At 58.2% G+C, this 20,975-nt stretch overlaps 1 protein-coding gene across 2 annotated transcripts in view; it reads right to left on the bottom strand.

Moving 5' to 3' along the window:
* Positions 1–20,975, bottom strand: part of Scube1 (signal peptide, CUB domain and EGF like domain containing 1) — a 102,803-nt gene continuing 81,828 nt past the window's right edge. For both annotated transcript variants that reach the window (XM_042697956.1, XM_042697955.1), the window contains 14 exons: positions 19,787–19,903; positions 18,319–18,441; positions 11,599–11,718; positions 11,188–11,292; positions 10,417–10,539; positions 9,172–9,309; positions 8,408–8,611; positions 7,835–7,996; positions 6,659–6,826; positions 5,624–5,785; positions 3,835–4,032; positions 2,301–2,453; positions 1,826–1,905; positions 1–497 (listed from right to left, as the gene is read on the bottom strand). In XM_042697956.1, coding sequence (XP_042553890.1) covers positions 345–497; positions 1,826–1,905; positions 2,301–2,453; positions 3,835–4,032; positions 5,624–5,785; positions 6,659–6,826; positions 7,835–7,996; positions 8,408–8,611; positions 9,172–9,309; positions 10,417–10,539; positions 11,188–11,292; positions 11,599–11,718; positions 18,319–18,441; positions 19,787–19,903 — 2,006 coding nt within the window. In that variant the 3' untranslated portion in view covers positions 1–344. The remainder of the gene's footprint in view (positions 498–1,825; positions 1,906–2,300; positions 2,454–3,834; positions 4,033–5,623; positions 5,786–6,658; positions 6,827–7,834; positions 7,997–8,407; positions 8,612–9,171; positions 9,310–10,416; positions 10,540–11,187; positions 11,293–11,598; positions 11,719–18,318; positions 18,442–19,786; positions 19,904–20,975) is intronic.

The following is a 20,975-nucleotide window of genomic DNA, read 5'->3' on the forward strand; positions in this document are numbered from 1 at the left end:
CTGGCTTCCTGTGTGGGTGACAGTGGCCATGCCTCCAGGGAATAGCACTATGTTGGCCAGGCCCCCTCTCCAGAAACCTCAGGTCAGAGCCTGCTGCCCACATAGTGGGCACCCATGGCCTGTCCCATCCTGCTACAGATGCCCAGGAGGGGGCGCTCTTGGTGCCGCTGGACACAGAGGTGAAGGAGGGACAAAGGCTGTGGGAAGCAACGTCTCCCACTGAGGTGGTGACCTGGGGGGGCCTTCCCCAGCTGGCAGGCGGTGAGCTGTCCCCGCACGGCCTGTGGGTGCTGAGGTCTCCGCTCCCCCTGGGTCCCACCGTCCCTCGCAGGGCAGCTCAGAGGCTATTTGTACGGCCGCAGGAACCGGGACACTTTGGAGCGCAGCAGTTTGATGAAGGAGCGAGGGAACATCTCCTTCGACTCCTGGGCTGTGTACTTGAAGTAGTTCTGGGGGTGCGCCAGCACGTCAAAGAGGGCCTTGATCAGCTTCTTGTCCTGTAAGCCAGGGGCAGGGTGAGGCCTGGGCCCTGTCAAATGCCCAGGGACCAAAACGGGTGGGCGGGGTCTGTGTGGGAAGAGCTTGGGCCGGCGGAGGGTTCTGGAACCCAGTCTCCTCTTGGCCACAAATAATCCTTTGGTGTTAATGGTATAATTGGTCTTTTCTGTACTGCTGGGGATCAAACCCAGATACTTGCGCTAGGCAAGCATTCTTTCACTGAGCTACATCCCAGCCCCAAGAGGCTGGTTTTCCATGGTTTATTAGCTTCAACTCTTGGGGATCCAACTATATATTTATTTATTTATTTTTGTTGGTCATGGGGCTTGAACTCTGGGTCTGGGCACTGTCCCTCAGCTCTTCAGCTCAAGGTAAGCACTCTACCACTTGAGCCACAGCGCCACTTCCAGCCTTTTCTGCTGATGTGGTGCTGAGGCATTGAACCCAGGGCCTCATGCATGCAAGGCAAGCACTCTACCACTGAGCCACCTTCCCAGCCTCCAACAATAGTTTACACACACACACACACACACACACACACACACACACACACACACAACCCTTTGAAAGCCAGAGAACAGGCAGCAAGGAACATAGGCTCTGCAGTGTGTAGCTTCAAGGCCCTGGGTGGGCCAGGCTGTCTGTGCCCCAGGGAGGCTGGAGGGATGGGTGGTGGTTCCCTGGGGACAGGAGGTGAGGAGAAGGTTCTCTAGGGACCTTTGAGTGAGAGCAGGGCAGGGTCGGTCTGGCTGGCTTTGTGTCCTCAGGACAGGCAGAGCTGAGGGGGGAGGGAGGGGGAGGGAGGGAGCCTGCGGTGGGGGCCAAGATGTGGGTGAAGCCACATCAACCTGTCCACCATGCCTGTGTACTACAGGGATGGAGTGGAAGACTTGTTTTCCAGACACTGTGACAGCCTAGCCCCAGGCTGGCTTTTGTCCCCTGGGCCAGAGGCTGAGCCCGGTCTGTCCGTTCTAAGCAGATCCCAGTACAGGGCTCTCGTGCAGAGAACCAGGGTGTCCTGGGTGTCTAAGAGCTGCCTCACAGGATGCAGAGGGCTGGTGGCAGGTGGCAGTAGTGGTGGCTGGACTCTAAGATGTCGCCCTGTCAAACTGCTTCGGGCAACGAGAGTGCCAGGGGCCAGTTGCCAGGCTCTGGCCACCAGCTCCGCAGCAGCCAGCCTGCCCGAGGCCACCAGCTCTGGGGGATAGCTCCTGGGCCCGGTCCCTGCCCTGGGCTCCCCCAGCCTCCTCCAGGGCTCAGGGCCAGAGTGGGGGTGGGAGGACCCAGGCTATGCTCTGTCCTAGGAAGCCCCTGCCCGTAAACTCACCTTCAAGATTTCCTGGTGATTCTCTGAGGCGTACAGACGCCCGTCGCGGACGATGTCCTCTATCAGCTGCTGGTAGTCCTCTGGAGGCCGGAGAGCAGGGAGAGGAAGGCCAGGGGCTGGAGACCTCCCTGCTCCAGCCTCTGTCCTCCCCAGCAACCTCCCCTGGCTGGATGCAACTCTGCCCCTGGGCCTTTGCTCCTGGGGTTCCCTCTGCCCCTCTGCCCTCCTGGTGGCTTAGCTGCCCATGTCACTCTGCCTGGGCAGGATCTCCCACCGGAGCCGATGCCAAAGCCAATGGTGACCACAGGCCCCAGATCCCCCCGCATTGGCAGCCCCACGCTCTTTGGACCTGCCTCTAGCTCCTCGGGTTCCTCCTCCTGCACCCGTGTCCCAGAAGGGGGCAGTGATGGGTGACTTGTCTTCGCACAGCCCGGGTGGGTGCATGGTGGGCTGTGGCGAGCCCGTGGCGCCTTACCATCGTAGGTGACGTACGGAACTTGGAACCCTTTGCCGCTGTTGCCTTCGTTGGACTTGAACTGGATCCAGAGCTTGCGTGAGCGAGAGGTGAAGGCGATGGGCCTCTCGTAGGTCTGGCAGGTCTCGTAGGTGGTGACAGACGTAGGTGAGGCTGTGAGGGAGATGCCATAGTGCCCCAGGCCCGCCGCTCCTCACTGCCCTCTCCTGCCCCCCAGCTGCCAGCATCTGCAACGCCTGGCCCCAGCGCAGGCAGCTCTCTGGGCTGCTCCCTTCCTCCCTGTCCTTCCCTGCGCTTAGCCCAGCTCTACCCGTCCTGGCAGCTCATTCCCAGGTCCCTCCCTCCAGGAAAGTCCTCTCGTTGGTCCTTTTGCCCCGTGATTGGATGTCAGGATGAATCTCTGACCCTGAGTACCTGCCTCCCTATGGCTTCTGGGAGGAACAGATGCTCCATGCTCTGAGTGATCACGCTGTTCAGGACAACACAACACACACAGCATGGCACACGTGACACAGAGGAAGCACTGGGCTCCTGTCCCTCCCCTGCTCCGTCTGTATTCATGAATAGACAAGGTTCAGACTGGGGGTGTTTATTTTTTTGTGCTGGTCCTGGGGCTTAAACCCAGGACCTGTTTTTTGTTTTTTGTTTCCCTCTCAAGGATAGTTCTCTACCACTTCAGCCACAGCTCCATTTCCAGCTTTTTTTTTTGGTCATGGGGCCTGAACTCTGGGCCTGGGTGCTGTCCCTCAGCTCTTCAGCTCAAGGCTAGCGCTCTACCAATTGAGCCACAGCGCCACTTCCAGCTTTTTGCTTTTTGCTTATGTGGTGCTAAGGAATCAAACCCAGGGCCTCATGCATGCAAGGCAAGTGCTCTACCACTGAGCCACCTTCCCAGCCCTGGCTTGTTTTTTTAAATAGGACTCTTACAGACTTTCCTGCCCAGGGTGGTTTCAAACTGTGATCATCAGATCTCAGCCTCCTGAGTAGTTAGGATTACAGGTGTCAGCCACAAATGCCTGGCTTCAAGGTGTGTTTTTGGTTTTGTCTGGACTCCTGGCCATCCCCCTAGCTTTTGGACTTGGGGCTTGCTCCAATGTGTGTGTACTGCCTGTAACAGCAAAGACAGCCCTGGCTCAGCCCTGGACTTGTTGTGGGTGCTCAGGTGCAGTGCAGGTTGTTTCGCTGGCTGGCCATTTGGGCACAGGCTGGTCTGCAGTGCTGCTGGCCCTTGGCTCATTCTCTACAGCCTTCACCACCTGATGGGGCTCACAAGCCAGGAGTCTGGGGTTGGAGGCGGGGAGAGATGGTCTGTGTGTGTGCCGCGTGACCCTTCTCTCCCCAAAGCCCCAGAAGGAGAGAGGACTGGGAGGCAGCCCTGGGTCACAGCCAAAGGTCAGGCACAGCACGGCAGTCGTGGGAGGGAGCTGGCTTGTGCCAGGGCTGAGGCCTGGCAAGGTCTGACTCCCAGGGTTAGGGTAATGCTGAGCTTTCTGGATCTTTCTGTCTCCCGGGGACCTCTGAGGCCGGTACATACCGCTCTTCCTCATGACCAGGACGTCACCACACTCGTCCTCAACGGGCAGGAAGATCTCGGGGACCACGATGAGGATCCTGCGCTTGGGAGGAGGCGCGATGTGCCACACGCACTCAGCATTGGCCGGGTAGTCTCCGGGGTAGTTGGGGGACTCGATGTAGCCCGTGTAGTCTCCCAGCTCACCGCCGCAGTGCCGGTCTGTGGGCAGCAGGGCCCCAGGGTCTGGTCAGACTCGGCTGGATGGGTGTTCTGGCTAGCTGGCCCGCAGGACACAGAAGGGACTGGCAGGTGCTCCGGTCCTCCTCTGCCCAGCCTCCACCAGTGTGCCCTGGCAGCCAGCCCAAACCTGCACCATGCTGCTGAGCTGCTAGGTCCACACCTGCCGGTTCTCCCGTGTCTGCCTGTCAGGTCCGAGGGCGGAGCCCTGGCCACCCCTGCAGCCTGCCCTAAGGCTGCCCCTGGCCCCTCTGCACCACTATGCCTGGATCCTGCTTCCTTTTGTTTCAGGGTCTGCAGCATGGTGCCCACGAGGTAGCCTAGGAGTCTCCTGTCTGTGGAGCTTCGGGGCTGGCACCTGCTGGCTGTCCCATGGCTGGCCAGCCTCCATGACACAGGGCCTGGCTTCTCTCCCTGGGACTCAGAAATTACAGCAGGGCCTAGCCTTGGCCCTGTCTATGGGGTTTATCTATGTAGCAAGGGAATTAGGGACTGTGTGCAACCACACCACTCACAGTGCCAGGGATGAAGAACCGTGTGCAATCACACCGCTCACAGTGCACAGGGATGAAGAACTGTGTGCAGTCACACCGCTCACAGTGCACAGGGATGAGGGACCGTGTGTAATCACACCATTCACAGTGCACAGGGATGAAGGGACCGTGTGTAATCACACCATTCACAGTGCACAGGGATGAGGGACTGTGTGTAATCATACCGCTCACAGTGCACAGGGATGAAGGATTGTGTGTAATCACACCACTCACAGTGCACAGGGATGAGGGACTGTGTGTAATCACACCGCTCACAGTGCACAGGGATGAAGAACTGTGTGTAATCACACCGCTCACAGTGCACAGGGATGAGGGACTGTGTGTAATCACACCATTCACAGTGCCAGGGATGAAGGACCGTGTGTAATCACACCGCTCACAGTGCACAGGGATGAAGGACCGTGTGTAATCACACCGCTCACAGTGCACAGGGATGAGGGACCGTGTGCAATCACACCGCTCACAGTGCATAGGGATGAAGGACTGTGTGTAATCACACCATTCACAGTGCCAGGGATGAGGGACTGTGTGTAATCACACCGCTCACAGTGCACAGGGATGAAGGACCGTGTGTAATCACACCGCTCACAGTGCACAGGGATGAGGGACCGTGTGCAATCACACCGCTCACAGTGCATAGGGATGAAGGACTGTGTGTAATCACACCACTCACAGTGCCAGGGATGAGGGACCGTGTGCAATCACACCGCTCACAGTGCATAGGGATGAGGGACCGTGTGTAATCACACCACTCACAGTGCACAGGGATGAGGGACTGTGTGTAATCACACCATTCACAGTGCACAGGGATGAAGGGAGCATGTACAGTCACATCACTCACAGTGTACAAGGCTGCGCTTCCTTCCCTGGGCTCAAGGTGGACGTAGGATCCATTGGGCAGAGGTGACCAGTGAGGGCCAGGGGCCCCTCTCAGCACATGAGGTCAGGTTCAACGTTGTTCTCAAGCCCGACACCACCCACCGCGTCCCAGCTTCTCACCCGAGTGAGAGGACACCTACTTTTGCAGTGTGTGACGTTGGTGGAGCCATCAAAGTCGGTGCTGGTGTTGCCCGGACAGGTGAGGCAATGGTTCTGGCCAAACTCAGGCTGGTAGGTGCCCACAGGGCAGCGGATGCAGCGGTGAGTGGTAATGTTGTAGTGGTGGCCGGGGGAGCAGTGCACTGTGGGCAGGAGACACTGGTAGGCAAGGGCCAGGAGCGGCCCCTGCTCTCCAGGCCGATCCCAGCTCAAGTGTACAGCATCTCCCACCCAGTAACCCTCCCGGCCCATGCTCTCCCACTAGGGGTAGCGGGCAGCACCTGTCAGTGGAAGGACAAAGGTTCATGCAGAGGATGGGGAGGGCACCGGAAGTGCTCAGCCGGGACATGGCTCCAGCAACACAGGCCCACGTAGGGACTAGACAATTTTTTGGCTTTAGTCGGTTGTGGGGCTTGAACTCTGGGCCTGGGCACTGTCCCTGAACTCTTCAACTGAAGGTAAGCTCTCTACCACTTGAGCCACAGCGTCACTTCCAGTTTTCTGGTGGTTAGTTGGAGTTAAGAGTCTCATAGATTTTCCTGCCCAGGCTGACTTTGAACTGTGATCCTCAGATCTCAGCCCCCCTGTGTAGCTAGGATGCCAGGCGTGAGCCACTGGTAGCTGGTTGGGACCAGACCATTTGAGGGAAGCAGTGGGGGCGGCAGTGTGACTGGAGGCGCTTGTACAGGAAGTGGAGAGAGTGGCGAGGCCAGACTCTCCCTTCAAGCTGGACGGGTAGGGGGACCTGCGTGGGGCTGGAGTGTGCTAGCGCTCCCCTTCCCGCTTTTCCACTCCCCGGTCCCTCTTTCCCTCCCCCAGACCAGTGCCTTGAGAAGTGGCAGCGCTCCTCGTCCCTTGAGGTGCAGCAAGCTGCTGTCTCTGCCTGTGTGTGGAGCAGCGCTGTGCCCCACGTGTCCTGCCTGAGCTGGCGGGTGAGGCGTGGATGGTGGGTTTCGGGGAAGCCAGCCCTCGGGTGGAGGCGTGGGGGGTGGGGGAGAGGGGGGAGGGTTCCTCACCTTTGGCTTCACAGTCCTGGAAGGAGGTGCTGCCGGCGTGCTTGGTGAGCAGCCCCCCTCCGCAGGGGAAGCAGCGGGTGCGTCCTGGCTCGGGCTGGTACGTGCCCACGGGGCAGGCCTGGCAGGCCTTGAAGCCATTGGCTGAGAAGAAGCCTGGTGAGCACTGGCCTGCAAGGAAGGGATCACGGCTCAGGCTGTGGGGGTGGGGGGGGCAGGAACATGTCCAGGCCCCGCCCCCCGCTCTTGCCCTGTACTGGAAAGTTGGTTGAGGTGGGATGAACATGGCAGCCTGGGTGAGGAGAGGCCAGGAAGGCAAGTGACTTTGCCGTTGAGCTGCAACATGGGGGCCTCGTGTGAACAGGCTGGTGCTGTTTTCTGTCGTGGGGTGAAGGAAATGCCCCAGAATGGGTCTTCCAGGACCCAAGGGCTCTGACAGGACGTAGAGAGAGGCCCACAGGAACCCAGCTTCAGCTCCACGTGAGTTCTAGCATTCCAGCATGACTCGAGGAGTGGACGTAGGGTCCTGGCAGACTCTGAGAGTCTAGCTTCTCCCGCCTGTGACTGTGGTGCCCTCCAGCAGTCCGCTGTTGGGGGGCGGGGAGAGACCCCCGCTGCTGGAGGAGGAGCGGAGGAGCAGCTGGCAGCCTGCAGCGACGGGGTTCAGAGACCCCCCCCCCCCAGGTGCCGAGTGTTCTAACTCGGGAGGGCAGGCTGTCGGGGAGACTGACCACGCTGCAGACGGGGCCGTGGGAAAGTCAATGGGAAAGCTCTTGGGTAGCCAAATTGTCCCTGGAGAATGGCACAGGAGCAGCTAGGGCGGAGGTGAAGGGCGGGGCTAGAGCAGAGCCCCCCTCCAGTGAGGCCCACCAAGGCTAGGCACTTCCAAGGAGAGCTGGTCTGGTCCGCCACAAAGCCCTCCATGTGGGCCATACCTGGGTGGGTACAGGACTGGCCTTTCCGAGCTGCTGGCTGCATGCTGAGCATGCGCAGGGCAGCACAGGCCCCAGTGCCCTGGGGGGGGGGGGGAAGGGTGGCTTTGGAAATGGCAGAGCTTCCGATAAGACCTTGTTTTGTGACCCCATATAGCCTCTGCCTTTGCTTGGGGGCTTTGGGGTAGGGGAGCCCCGATCTGTGCCCGTTCCCTTCCTGATCCCTCCCTGGGTGGGCCTCCCTTACCTCCACATTCAGATACGTTGCGGGCACCAGCCAGACCGAGCCCATCGCTGCTGGGGCACGGTGTGCAGCCAAGCTGGCCTTCCATGTCCTGGTAGGTCCCGGGTGGGCACGGCACGCACTGGCTCGGCTCCCCGCTGAAGGAGGTGCCCGGCCCACAGGGCACTGGGAGGCAAAGTGGAGAGACAGCAAGTGACACAGGCCGGGGGGGCATTCCCTGGGAGCCCCACCAGGCTCGCCCCCAGCAGGTGTCAGGGCCCAGTGGCCCGGCCCCAGCCACGGGGACAGGGGCAGCCGTCTGTGAGGCCTCATCCCGGTTTCGTGTCCCCTGACTTCTCAGTGTGCTCTGCAGAGCCCCGAGCCCTGCCTGGGTTCCTGGCTTTCCTCTTTCTCTCTGCTCCACCTTGTGCCCTCCTGCTTGACCTTTTGGACTTTTAAAAAACCCAGTCACCATGGCAGGCTTTCCCTGCAGGCCTCTGTCCCTCTGTCCCTCGGGGGTCTGTCTCCCCTGGGACACACTGCACTTGCCCTGGCTGCAGGAGTCAGGAAGGCCAGGGCAAGTCTGCACGAACTCACCACACTTGCCGTCCCGGAGCACCTGACCGGGCCCACATGTCGCCGGCCCCTCCAGAGCTTTGGCTGGTCGCTGGGCCACCTCGTACTCAGTGCCCGAGATCTGGACATAGAACTGCTGCCGGCTGATGGACTTGCGCAAGGTCTTGATGGCGGCCTGTAGGCTCTGCTCCGCCCGCTTCCGCATGCAGTCCGCCTCGCAGGTGTCTGCAGGAGTGGGGGGCAGCTCTCACCCTTCTCCTCCTGGGGGAGGCCTGTGCTTGTCCTGCCCCTCCCCCAGTCTCACTGGCTGGCTGGGGGTGGGGAGGTGGGGGTTGGTGTCTGGGTCCTGTGGCGAGAGGGCCACCAGGGCCGGAGCCAGGGCTCGGGCTCTCTGTTCCCGGAGTCCCTGCTGGGGCCCACAGATGAATATGCTGGCAGAGAGCTGGCAGTACCTCCTTGCCAGTCTCACTGACCGCTGAGGAGACAGCAGGCATGAACAAGCTAGCATCACAAGTCCCTTCCGGAAGTCGGGCAGAAGCCCCTGGATGGCCACTCTGGGGGCTGCGCACATTTCCCCTCTAGCTGCAGAAAGGCAGAGGAGGGCGCAGGGCACAGGCCCTAGCCATGCCCTGGGGCTCTGATCCCCTCTGATTGCCCTTTGGCTGCCTCCTTCCTCCATCGTGGGCTGCAAGCCTTGGCCTGCCAGTACCCCCTGCCTAGCTGGCTGGGCTCTGCCTCTGGTGGCCACCCCCACCCAGTGTCCCACAAGCAAAGCGGTCACCTACCTGAGGCCTCACCCGACTTCACCTCCACCTCAAACTCTGCGGTGATGTGGGACACCTCCTTGGATGGCGACTGACGGCCTCGTCGCCTCTTCCTGGAGGAGTCACACTTGAGTGTCACCAAAGTCACCTGGCAGCTGTCTGGACGAGGAAGGGAACACTGCAAAGGCAGCCTGGGTGGGGCGTGGACCACCCACCCCGCACGGAGGCTGCCCGCCCCGGGCGCCCGTGGTGCATGCTCAGTTCCTGGGAGGTTCTGGAAACTTCAGGAGGAGAGGCCTAGATGAAGGAAGTTGGTTGCTGGGGGTGTGTGCCCTTGACAGCCTATATACCTGGTTCCCAGTCCCTTCCTTCCCTCTGCTTCCTGTCTGCCACAAGCTGACCGGCCTCTCCCTCCCCACCCCCACGACAGTCTTCCTCACTACAGGCCAGAGGAGGATGGAGAAACTGTGGACCCCCTCCGTGCCCTTAGGTTGTGTATGTCAGGTGTTTTTTTGCAGTGATGAGAAAAGCCCTCCACGACCAGTCATTCACAGAGCACAAGGGGACGTGGAGGTTGATTCAACCAGGGCTGGCTGGGGTAATGGAGGCCGGGAGGGCCAGGGCTGGCTCACAGGGACAGGGCTGGGTGGGGCCTCAGGCCCTGCCCTCTGAGCCGCATGCCTCTGCCTGTGGAGGACCTTATACCTGACCACTTCGGGGGGCCATGTGTGGCGTTCAGGGCCCACACTCCTGGCTAAGCCTGCAGAGTGTGGGAGGTTTGCCGGCTTTGAGGGAGCACACCAAGTCACCGTTGGATGCTCCCCGCGTGGGCCTGCTCACCAAGCTTGTCCTGGGCCATCCCCCTGCGCGCCACCTCTCCCCCCCCCCCCGCCTGTAATGCTCCCATCAGGACTCCAGGCCACGCAGAAAGTCCTTGCTGGTTGAGGGGTTCCCTTTAACTCTGGGTGCTGCAGAGACCATGGCTCCTGGGGACGCTAGGAACCTGGTTTCTCGCTCAAAGGCCGGCCTTCTTCCCAGGACTCAGGCCACCATCAGCAGTGCCCAGGTGAGGGGTCCCTGGGCTAAAGGGCCATGGTGGCGGGGCACAGGAAGACCACTATGCTTAGAAACCCATCTGTGCTGGAACCCAGGCTCCTGCCTGCCAGGCCTGTGGACTCACCCTGTCCCCCTCTGTCCCGGCAGGTGGGAGACCGTGGCCCGCTCACCCGGCAGCCTGGGCCCCGGCCGGCCGGGCTGTGCACTCACCCAGCAGCGGCTGACTCTGACTCTGAGCCTCCTTGGCTCGCTCCCGGCTGTGGGGCCGGAGCTGGCACCTGGCATCTCTGATCTTGAAGCGGGCCTTCTGCTTGATGGGAGCACTGGGGGCATCTGGGGAAAGCCAAAATCCCCCCCATGGCAGCCTGTCCTGTGGGTAGTGAGGTGGTGGGGGGCAGGGGCTGCCAGGGAGGCTGGGGCTGCGGGTTGGCATGGCTACTTCTGTCTGGACAGCCCTCCCAGGGCGGGCAAACATCTCTGCCCCATTTCTTTCTTTCCAGGCAAGGCCTGAAAAATGTGCACCCACGGTCAGAGGGTCAGATGCAAGGCCAGCGCAGCCCAGCAGGGGTCTCTGTGGGCAGAGAGGGGGTTGAAACCCCAGAGATGTACAGAATCACGATTCCTGCACAGCCCAGCCTGCCGCCATAGAGCCCATGCACACATGAGCGCACAGAGGTGCCCAGCCCTCACGGGAAGGGTCTGTCTGGAAAGGGGGGGGAACTGTGCCCGCCTGGGCATGGCTCAAGGGCAGCTGTGCCATGCAGATGTGACACTCTGCTGAAGCAGAGACTGAGAGCAATGGAGTTCCAGCGTGCGGGGTCACTGAGCCACTGCTACGTGACAGAGCCAGAGTGGCCCTGCTGCGGCTCTCTGTCCCTGGGCCGGGGCTTGCCCTCCATGTGCTGCGAGGCCTTGGCCCTGCCTGGTCTCCAGGACCAAGCCAGGCAGCTCGTGCCAACCCCCCAATGGGCCCCCTGGTACCTGAGCAGCCGGGCCCAGCACTAGAGATGGTGCCATTGCGTTTTGGTGGCGTCTTGCCCTGGGGACCTGGAACACCGCAGCTCAGGACATAGCTGTTTTCTGCATCTGTCAAGAGGCCAGTGGGGGAGATTGGCCTGGGGATACTCCCTTCCAGAGCTCCCAGATTCCTGAGGGCTCCGGGGGCTCGCTGAGTGAGGCGAAGGTCAGGACAGACCCTTGGATCTGATTGTAAAGGGTGCCGAGGATCCCAGAGAGCCAGACAGCATCAGGGTGCTCGTGAGCCCGCCGGGTCCCCGCAGCAGACCACGCATGCTCAGTGAGCCCACCCTCCGCTTGGTCTGGGCTCTCCCCCAGAGCAGCCCCAGGGAAGACCCCCTCCCCACCCCGTCCTGCCCCACAGTCTGGAGTTACCTGGCACAAACAGGGTATGGGCTGGGCAGGACAGGAAACAGCTCTCCACGCCTCCCATCTTGCTGCACGCCAGCTGGGCCTGGGCAGAGGCCAGGGCCCGAGAGAGGCACTTGCCCATCTCTGGGGAGAACACAGACAGGCCTGAGAGAGGCTGGAGTGCAGGACTCTGAGCCTGAGCCTGGGACCCCACCCGCCCGCCCGCCCTCCTAAGACCAAGCCGTCCTGGGGCAGGGGACTCAGCGAGGGCAGAATCCACGCCCATCTGTCCACGTGGAATACTGGGCCAGACAGCTGGCTTTCCCTCTTCTCCTTGGACCCTGCCCCAGCCATCTGTAAGGTCACAGCTGTGCCCAGAGGGCAGGGCCTGATCCTCATAGCAGGTGGCCATGGGCACCTGAGGAAGGGAAGTCCTTCCAGGACTCCTGTGGGAGGGGGAAAAGGGTAGGAAAGAGTGGGAGGAAGGGAGGGAGCAGCCTGACTATCAGTAAGTTGTAAAGATGCCTGAAGCAGCTCTGGTGTATCTTTAGAGGACGGTGAAAGCCTCCTTCTTGTAGGAGAAGTCTGGCTGTCCCCGGCCATGGTGAACATCAGAACTCACTGGCAGATGTCTGACTGGTGAGGGACTGGCTCTGAAAGCCAGCTGACAGAACAGCTTGCACTCTGAGGCGGTCAGCCACCAGACAGCCAGCACACCCCCAGACCCAACCACATCCCCACAAACGGTCATCCCAAACTGCCGCCGAAGACCACCAGAGCTTGGCTTTGTCCACGGGCAGGCGGGGGCCTGCCCTGCTTTCTAAGCAGTGCACACAGCTTTCTGGTCTTAGGTATGGATGGGAATCTGCCCCAGGTCCTTTCAGAACACTCAAATTCCCTAGCACCTCTACTCATGAGCTCGCTCGCGTTCCCCAGCGTCCTGTGTGGTGGGGTCTCTACTGATGATGTCGCTTCACTGCCAAGGGCTTGGATTGGAGGACAAAAGAACAAAAGCAGCAGGTGACAAGCAGGAAAAGATTTAAATACCTAGCCAAACATAATTCTCATCAAAAATAGCCTCAAGAGAACTCTAAAAATAGGGAAAGTTGCATCTAGAAGACTTTCCTTTAAGAAAAAAAAAAAAACAGATAAAGGTTTAAAGATTGAAAACAAAGTAAATATGACTTCACCGTTGACTTCAAACATAGAATTTATGCCTGCAAACAATATTTCTGAGTAGCCCCAAAGCCAAAATATAGGAAGTTGAGTCCTTTCTGACAAGAACCTTGAGATTGAGGATTTAATAGAAAAGATAAATTATAATGGGAAATTGCCAACTTGCATCACCTTTGACATGAGACTGAGCAAGCAAATAATCTAGAAACAAGCAGACAAACATCATCCTGGTGCTCCAGATGGAAACATCTGGCCCCGACATATAAAACCCACAGCCTGGGACCCAGCACCCTCAGAGAATGGAATGACTGGCTCCCATCCTGCCCTGGGCCCTTGCAGGCCTGTCTCAGCATGAGATGGGCCACCACACAGCCTTGCTCACAGGGGGCTTCCTGGAGGGTGCCTGTCCAATCCACCAGGGGCTCTGAGGATGCTGAGCCCTCACGGCCCCTTTCCCAGGCCGTCAGTCAGGCTGTGTTGGTGGCCAGAATGTGTCATCCTACCTCTTAAAGAGCAGGCTGGCCTCTATCCACTCTAAGAAACAATGAGGTGGGGTGGGGGGAGAGGGCTGGGTGTGTGGCACATGCCAATAATCCCAGCTACTTGGGAGGTGAAGATCGGCGGACTGCAGTCCAAGACTGGTTCCTGAGGGAAGCAGGAGACTCTATCTGAAAGAATAACTGAAGTGAAAGTACCAAGGGAGTGACTCCCATGTGGCAGAATGCCTGTCTAGTAAGCGTAACTAATTACACACACCACCACTGCTGCCACCAGCAAATATCCAGATTTCTTCCTCCTGGATAGCAGGCAGCGCCCGGACTCCTCCGAGCGACCCCCGTGGGACCAGAGGGAGTGCACGCACTGCTCTAGTGCTGTGCGAGTCCTCTGTCCCCCAGCCAGTGTGCCCCGTCTCCCCGCCACAGCCTTAGCTGGCCAGCGAGGGAAGCTCAGACCAGAGCGCCGTCGGTCAGCATCCACGCCAGGACCCCAGGGGAGGCTCACAGGGGCCACAGATGCACGCGGGAAGGAGAGGAAGGGAGTCTGGCTATTATGCATGCGTGTGAGGGGCTGGGTCAGCTGTGGATGAGGGGAGTTGTGTGTTAGCATGTGTGAAGGCATGTGTGCACAAGCATGCGAGAGGGGTCAGGGGCGAGGGTGTGTTGTGGTCACTGCAAGGAGTGGGCATGGTGAGCTGGGGCCCCTCTGGGATCACAGGTGTGGGTCACCATGCCTGGCTCCTCTGGGCCCCCACTTCTCTGGGGCCGAGGGCCCCCATGTGCAGTGCAGAGCCATCCACTCCAAAGAAGCTGCCAGAACACCACACTCAGGACGGTTATTTTTAGAATTCCTACAGACTTCTCTTTCCACATGATTCCGATTACAGCTGATAGAGCCTTAGCATACCTCCACTATGCAGGATTCAGGGAGAGAATCCCCAGGGCCAAACTTCCCCAGCATTGGCAGAACACCTGGCCGGGAGCCCAGGAAGAGTCCAGGCTGAGTGTTCCCAGATCCCCGGCCCTCCCGCGCCCAGCCCTCCGGCGCCCAGCCCACAGCCTCGGCTCCCTGTCCCTGCCCACCCCAGGCCTTGCAGCCAGCCAAGCTCCCTTCAGATCTGGAGGGTTTTCCTTTCAGGCTGACCCAACTGCTTTCTGCTCATCCTTAAGGGAGCGTGGTGTCTGGTTATTTTCTCCTGGTCCCCACACTGAACACATCTCCTACCCTCTTCCCAAGACAAGGCTCAGCCAGAGGCCAGCCCTCACATCTCCTCTCCAGAATCTATCCCTCGGTGGGTGCTATGTAGTGAATGGGATTCGCGATGGAAACAAACAGAACCTAAAATTCACACAGAAATTCCAGGGGACTCAGCAACAGACCAACTGATCTTGAATGTGAAACATGAAGCCGGGGAATACACATTTCCTGGTTTAACAACTTACTGCAAAGCTATAATAATTCCAACAGTGAGGATGAGTCAGGGCTCTAAGAGACCAATGGGAGAGAGTCTGCAGTGCCAACGTAAGCCCACACGTTTACATCCAACTAATGTTGATAACAATATTGAGGCAAAGAACAATCTTTTCAGTGACAATTGGTTAACTGTGTATAAAAAAACATAAGTCAGACTCATCTTACTCTTACCATGTATATATATATATATATATATATATGTATATATGTATATAGATATATTTAAAACTAGCTAAAAATTGCCAGGTACCAGTGGCTCACATCTGTAATCTTAGCTACCCAGGAGGCTGAGATCTGAGGATTGTTATTTAAAGCCAGTCTGGGTAGGAAAGTGTGTGAGACTCCTAGCTCCAACAAACCAGCAACAAGCTGGAAGTGGAGCTGTGGCTCAGTCGGTAGAGCAATAGTCTTGAGCAAAAGAAGCTAAGAGACAGAGCCCAGGCCTCGAGTTCAAGCCCCAGGATTAGCGTGCGCTCACACGCACACACAGAGGCGTAGGTTCTAAATAGTTCTCCAAAGAACATACACAAGTGGAAGGTAAATACATGAGTATGTAAATACACAAATGGATGGCAAATGCAGGAAAACATATGCAGTCTCAGGGAAATGTAAACCAAACCACGGTGTGCTTCAGTCACTGCCTACAGCAAGGGAACGTGAAATAATGACAGGAGCTGGTGAAGATGGAGAGACACGGGGATCTTATGCACTCCAGGTGATAATGAAAAATAGAACAACGGCCATTTTGGAAAACAGTTCCTTAAAAAAGAAAAACTGGGCACCAGTGGCTTACACCTACAATCCTAGCTACTCAGGAGGCTGAGATGTGATGCTCTTGGTTTGAAGCCAGACCAGGTAGGCAAGTCCATGAGACTCTTATCTCTGATTAACCAGCAAAAAGCCAGAAGTAGAGCTGTAGCTCAAGTGGTAGAGACCAGCCTTGAGTGAAAAAGCTCAGGGAGTGCCCAGGCTCTTGAGTTCAAGCCCCAGGACTGGCATGCGTGTGCACACACACACACACACATGCACGCGCACACACACACACATGCACGCACACACACACACACATAACACACGCACACACACAAACACACACACACACCCCTCCCCTGGCAGCTACAATACACAGTAGGCACAAGTATAAGGACTGTGGTCTGGGCCAGCCTGGGCAAAAATGTGTGACATTTCAAAATAAAAGCTGGAAAGAGCATCTGTGGTAGAGCATCTGCCTAATAAGTATGAGGCTCTGAAATCAAACCCTACCTCTGCCAAACCAAACCCAAAACCAACTAGCAAAACCCAGCTTACCCTGGCTGAGGTGCGAAGCCTTGGGTTCACTTCCAGCACCATGAAACAAACCAAAAAGGGCCCCTCCCTTTGCGGGGGGTTGGGGGCAGTAAAAACTGTCACAGAAGGGGGCAGGCAGAGGAAGAGGCCCCTGAATGGCTGGTAGCACACTAGTCCTGGATAGCAGGTCAGGAGGGGTGATCTGAGCTTCTCCTGGACTTCCTTTACACTGGACCCCGACTCTCAGCAGAGGAAAGCAGAGCAGGATGAGCCCCTATTTCCTACCTCCTATCCCCACATCCAAGGCTGAAGGATCAACAGCAGTGACATCTAAGGCAGACTTACGGAGTCACTGGATTTGTTTTTTGGTCAGGCTTAAGAAGCCTTCCAGTACCTTCTACCTCCATTCATATTTATCTCAGCCATGCCATTGTCGAAATATTAAATGTAGCAGATGAGTGAGAGATGAAAGTGGAATAAAGCCACATGACCTGCCAGTCAGCTCTCTAGAAATGACACCACAGAGAGGTGGGCTCAGGTAGGTATGTTGGAGAGATTTGGACAAGCCTTGGTGGCTGCCGCAAAGCTCTGATAAAGTAGGGGAGCAGAGGGAGGAGAGAGGAAAACAACAGAAGAACCACTCCCTACATCACTGAGAAAGACTCCAGTGCCAAAGCCACAGTGCCAAGCAAACACTGACACAGCAGAGGCCTGAGGGGCGGCTGGCACTCAGCCTTGGCTTTGCATGTCAGCCACTGGGGTAGATGCACCCAGGTAACCAGCCTTCAGACAGCATCACCCAACTCTTGTCCTTGTGAGCAGCACAAGCCATGCATCTCAGATCAACCTTACCTACTTGTGCCCCACACCCAACACCCCCACACCATGTGGTTTGCTTTGCTCGGTAAGACTGCCTGAACAGAGAGCAATCAACTCAGCCTTTCGATCAGACAGCCATCGATGGTCTCCATTCTTCCATAGGTCTACCCACTCTTTTACTCAACAAATATCAGCTTGGTGTCTGTGACTGCCAGGCTCTGTTCTGGGTGCTAAAATATAGCAGGATTGGGATCAAGCTAGACTGAGCCTATGTGACATGGAAGGCAGTTCCAAAGTTTCAGGGCTACATTGAGGTCTTTGGTCCATTTTGGACTGATGTTGGTGTAAAGATCTAGCGGATGACGAGCTAGTTTCAGTTTTCTGCATGTGGATATCCAGTTTTGCCAACATCATTGGTTGAAGAGGCTGTCTTTCTTCCTGTCTATGTTTTGGCTCCCTTCTGGAATATCAGCTGGCTATAGGTCTGTGGGTTTATTTTTGGACTTTCTATTCTGTTCCTTTGGTCCCCAGGCCCGTTTTTATGCTGGTACCAAGCTGTTTATGTTACTACAACTCTGTAGTAGAGTTTGAAGTTTGGTTATTGTTATACCTCTAGTTCCACTTTCCCCACTAAGGATCACTTTTGCAATTCAGGATCTTTTATGGTTCCATATGACTTTTCTGATTGCTTTCTCTATCTTATTGAGGAAGGATGTTGGGATTTTGAGGAGCAGAGGCAGGGGCTGGGGAGGGGTACAGAGGCTGATATTCCAGGGGGTGTCAGGCAGGCCTCACTGCAAGTTGGGGGAGCAAGGGCCAAGTGAAGAGCCTACTGGGCCAGGGTGGGAGATTTGCTGCAAGCTGGGCTGGTGAGCATGGGTGTGTGTGGAGGCTCTGATGGTCTTCTGGCCATTCTAAACACTTGGCCTTGATCCTTGGGGGATGTGGAGGGCTCTGGGCACACAGGTGGCCCTGCTTGGATCTGTAAGGCACCCTCGGGTGCCTGGAGGCATCAGAGCGTGGCAGGGCAGGGACCCTAAGAGAGAGTGCCAAGAGGGCTGGCACATGGCTCCCCACTCAGAACAGGGCCTACAGAGACCACTGAAGGTGTGGCTGTTCAGAACTCAGTGCCTAGAGCACAGTGTATCCCACAGCAGACAAGGGAGCTGAGGGGACTTGGGTCTCACTCCAGCTTCAGCCCCTGAGCCAGCAGAAGAGCCCATCGCTCTGGCTGTACACTGGCCTCCCTGTCTCTACCCACTCTCCATCCCAGGAGTGCCAGCTCTTGGGCAACATCGCTTGCCTGGCTGCCCCCATCCCTGTCAGCTGCCAGCTTTCCTTCCCATGAGCCAAGCCCCAAGGCAGAAGAGCCCTCCCCAGGATCCAGGGCTCACAGTATGAGGTCTCCATTTCTGTTTCCTCAAGACTACCTGGGCATCTGTACTCCACCTGTCCCGACTCCCTGGGGGAGGGACAGGGCCCCCCACTCACCCACGCAGTCCTTCCGGTTCCAGTGCAGCCGCCTCCCTGGCGGGCAGACACACTCGTAGCTGCCCTTGGTGTTGACGCAGCCTTCGTCGCAGCCACCATGGTCCATGCTGCACTCATCCGCGTCTAGAAGCACAGGTAGAAGTGAGGGGGCGTGACCAACAGCCCAGGCCACACCCACTGAGATAGGACTGCCGACACAGACCACGCCTATAGGGTGTGGCCACCAGTCTAGGCCACGCCCATGGGGAATGGCAGGACCTGAGTGCTCAGAAGCTCCTGACCCAGCTCAGCCTCAGGTGTACTTGTTCACACAAGTACACACACACACACACACACACACACACAAGCACACACAGGCTCCTCACAGATGCCAAAGTACAACCCTTCCCTGGGAGCCTCCCTTGTTTTCTGAGAGCTAAGAGGCAGCAGGCAAAGCTCCCGTCCAGATCTGCCTCCTGGGGCGGGGCCCAACCAGGCCCAGGCTCACAGGCCTGCCCCGCCTCAGACTCCATCCCAGCCTCTCCAGATCCTCCTGTGCAGGAGGCACTAGGGTGGAAGGTGGCCGGTCCTCCTCTGGACACAGCTACTGCTGCAGCTGGGCAGCAAGCTCCGCCATCCTGCTGTGACACCCAGGCAGCTGTCCCCGGCCTGTGGCAGGCCCTGGGGCCTTGAGCGTCCCTCCAGAGGTGTCACCCAGCACCTCCGTGCCTATTGCTCCACTGCCTGGTGCTCACCCCAATCTTCATGCTGCCCCCAGGTTCCAGAAAAGAGAGAGAGCATCATCGCCGACTCTTGGCTGGCGTGGCTGGCTTTGCCCTGCTCCCTGCTCCAGCCCGGAAGCTTAAGGCCCAGGCTTGCAGGTGCTTTTGAAAGGACAGTGCTCTAGATCCTTCCCCATGGCAGCCACAGCACTACTAGCGGGGCCATGCTACACCCTTGCTTAGGCTCCCTCCTGGTCTCTATGTTGTAAGTGGTAAGACCCAAGTGCCTTTTGGGCTCAGAAGGCCCTCTCTGCTTATTGGCTTCTGCCATACGGCCAGTCTCCAGCTCCCCATGCATTCCCTCTCCCAGCGTCTCGCTCCCCGCCACCCAACTTTTCCTTTGGCATCCCCCACTGTCTCAACACTCCTTCTCTGTCATGACCCTCTCTCTCCCACTGGAACCGTCTGTGGAGTTTTCAGTCCATCGGCTCCTCCCACCTCAGACAAAGGTCCTTTAGCAGATGAGGTTTCTAGGCCTATGTCCCAGTTGGGCCTTGGACTGACACTCGGCAGACACTCGCTGGCCCTCCTCCCGGGCAGGCTTCCCACATCCGACTCCTCCCCTTGCCTTGCCCTCCACGGAGCCCTCCGCGGGCAGTCCCAGCCTGGCCCACGATCAGGTTGGGGTGTGGGGGTGCAGTGTAGGTGGCCGTGCGGCCAGGCGCGTGCCTCGAGGGGAAGGCGGCCCTGGCGGGCGGGCTGCAGACCTCCGCAGTGGGTGGCTCCGTAGAGGACGTAGCCGCTCTGACACAGACACTGGAAGCTGCCCGGGGAGTTGATGCAGATGTGGTCGCAGGTCCGCTCGAAGGAGCACTCGTCGATGTCTGCAGGGAGGAGGCGCGCCTGTCACTTGGCCACCAGTGTTCACCGTGGGCCCCGAGGCTCGGCACAGAGCCTGCCACAGTCCCGCCCAGTTCCCACTCGGACCCCATTGGAAGCCGCCTTCCATCTTTTCTGGAGGTAAGCTGGAGAGAAATGCTTTGAGTGGGAGGGATCATATGAATCCCTTTCTTTTGCAGGTCTGAGAAGTGAACTCAAGGTCTTATGCTTGCTAAGCAGGAGCTTTACCTCTTGAACCATTCTGCCGGTTTCTTTTTGCATTGGTTATTTACGAGATCAGGTCTCACTGTACAGCCCAGCAGGCCTGGCCTGTCATCTTGCGCTGGGGTGACAAGCACACCCCTCCCCCCCCCCCCCCCCCCAGCCAGCCTTGCAGGGGTGGGAAACCTTTGCTTTTTCTGCTAAGGGCTGTTTGGACATGTGTAACATCATTCAAGGCTCACACAGGCACACGGCTGTGGACAGCCTCAGGGAGAGTCTGTCACATCGTGTACCAAATGGTTTCCTAGACCTCGTGCTGCCCAGGCTCTGGGCTGCACTCCCAGGCTGTGACACCCACAGCCAGACACCTAGGGGCGCCACAGAACAAATGAGGGAAGCAGAGTAATGGGTGAGGAAACCAAGGCCCTCCTCCGGGCCTTTTCTCCTTCACCTTCTCCCAAAGCCTGGCCCGCAGCCACTGGTCCCTTTCCCAATGGCCTCCCTCCCCATTCTCCACCCTTCCTATGCGTTCCGCTGCCCACCCACCAGTCCATCAGTTTCACTGTGGCCTCCTCAGGAGGCCTTCCCTGACCACTCTCTCCCCAGGCCACCCGCTGGACTCTGGCTGCCACCCCAGGAGCCTGTGATCCCTGTCCAGGCCCCGGGTCTGCTGCTGAGCGCCTGTGGTGTGGGGTGTCTTCCACCAGGTGGCAGCAGCTCACACTGCCACCAGCACCCTACACACTACACACACACACACACACACACACACACACACACACACACACGCGCACACACACACACACACACACACACACACGCGCGCACACACACACACACACACACACACACACA

Source organism: Dipodomys spectabilis, unplaced genomic scaffold, assembly GCF_019054845.1.
Source record: "Dipodomys spectabilis isolate Male_0828 unplaced genomic scaffold, ASM1905484v1 ptg000230l, whole genome shotgun sequence".
In the NCBI taxonomy this organism is placed as follows: Eukaryota; Metazoa; Chordata; class Mammalia; order Rodentia; family Heteromyidae; genus Dipodomys; species Dipodomys spectabilis.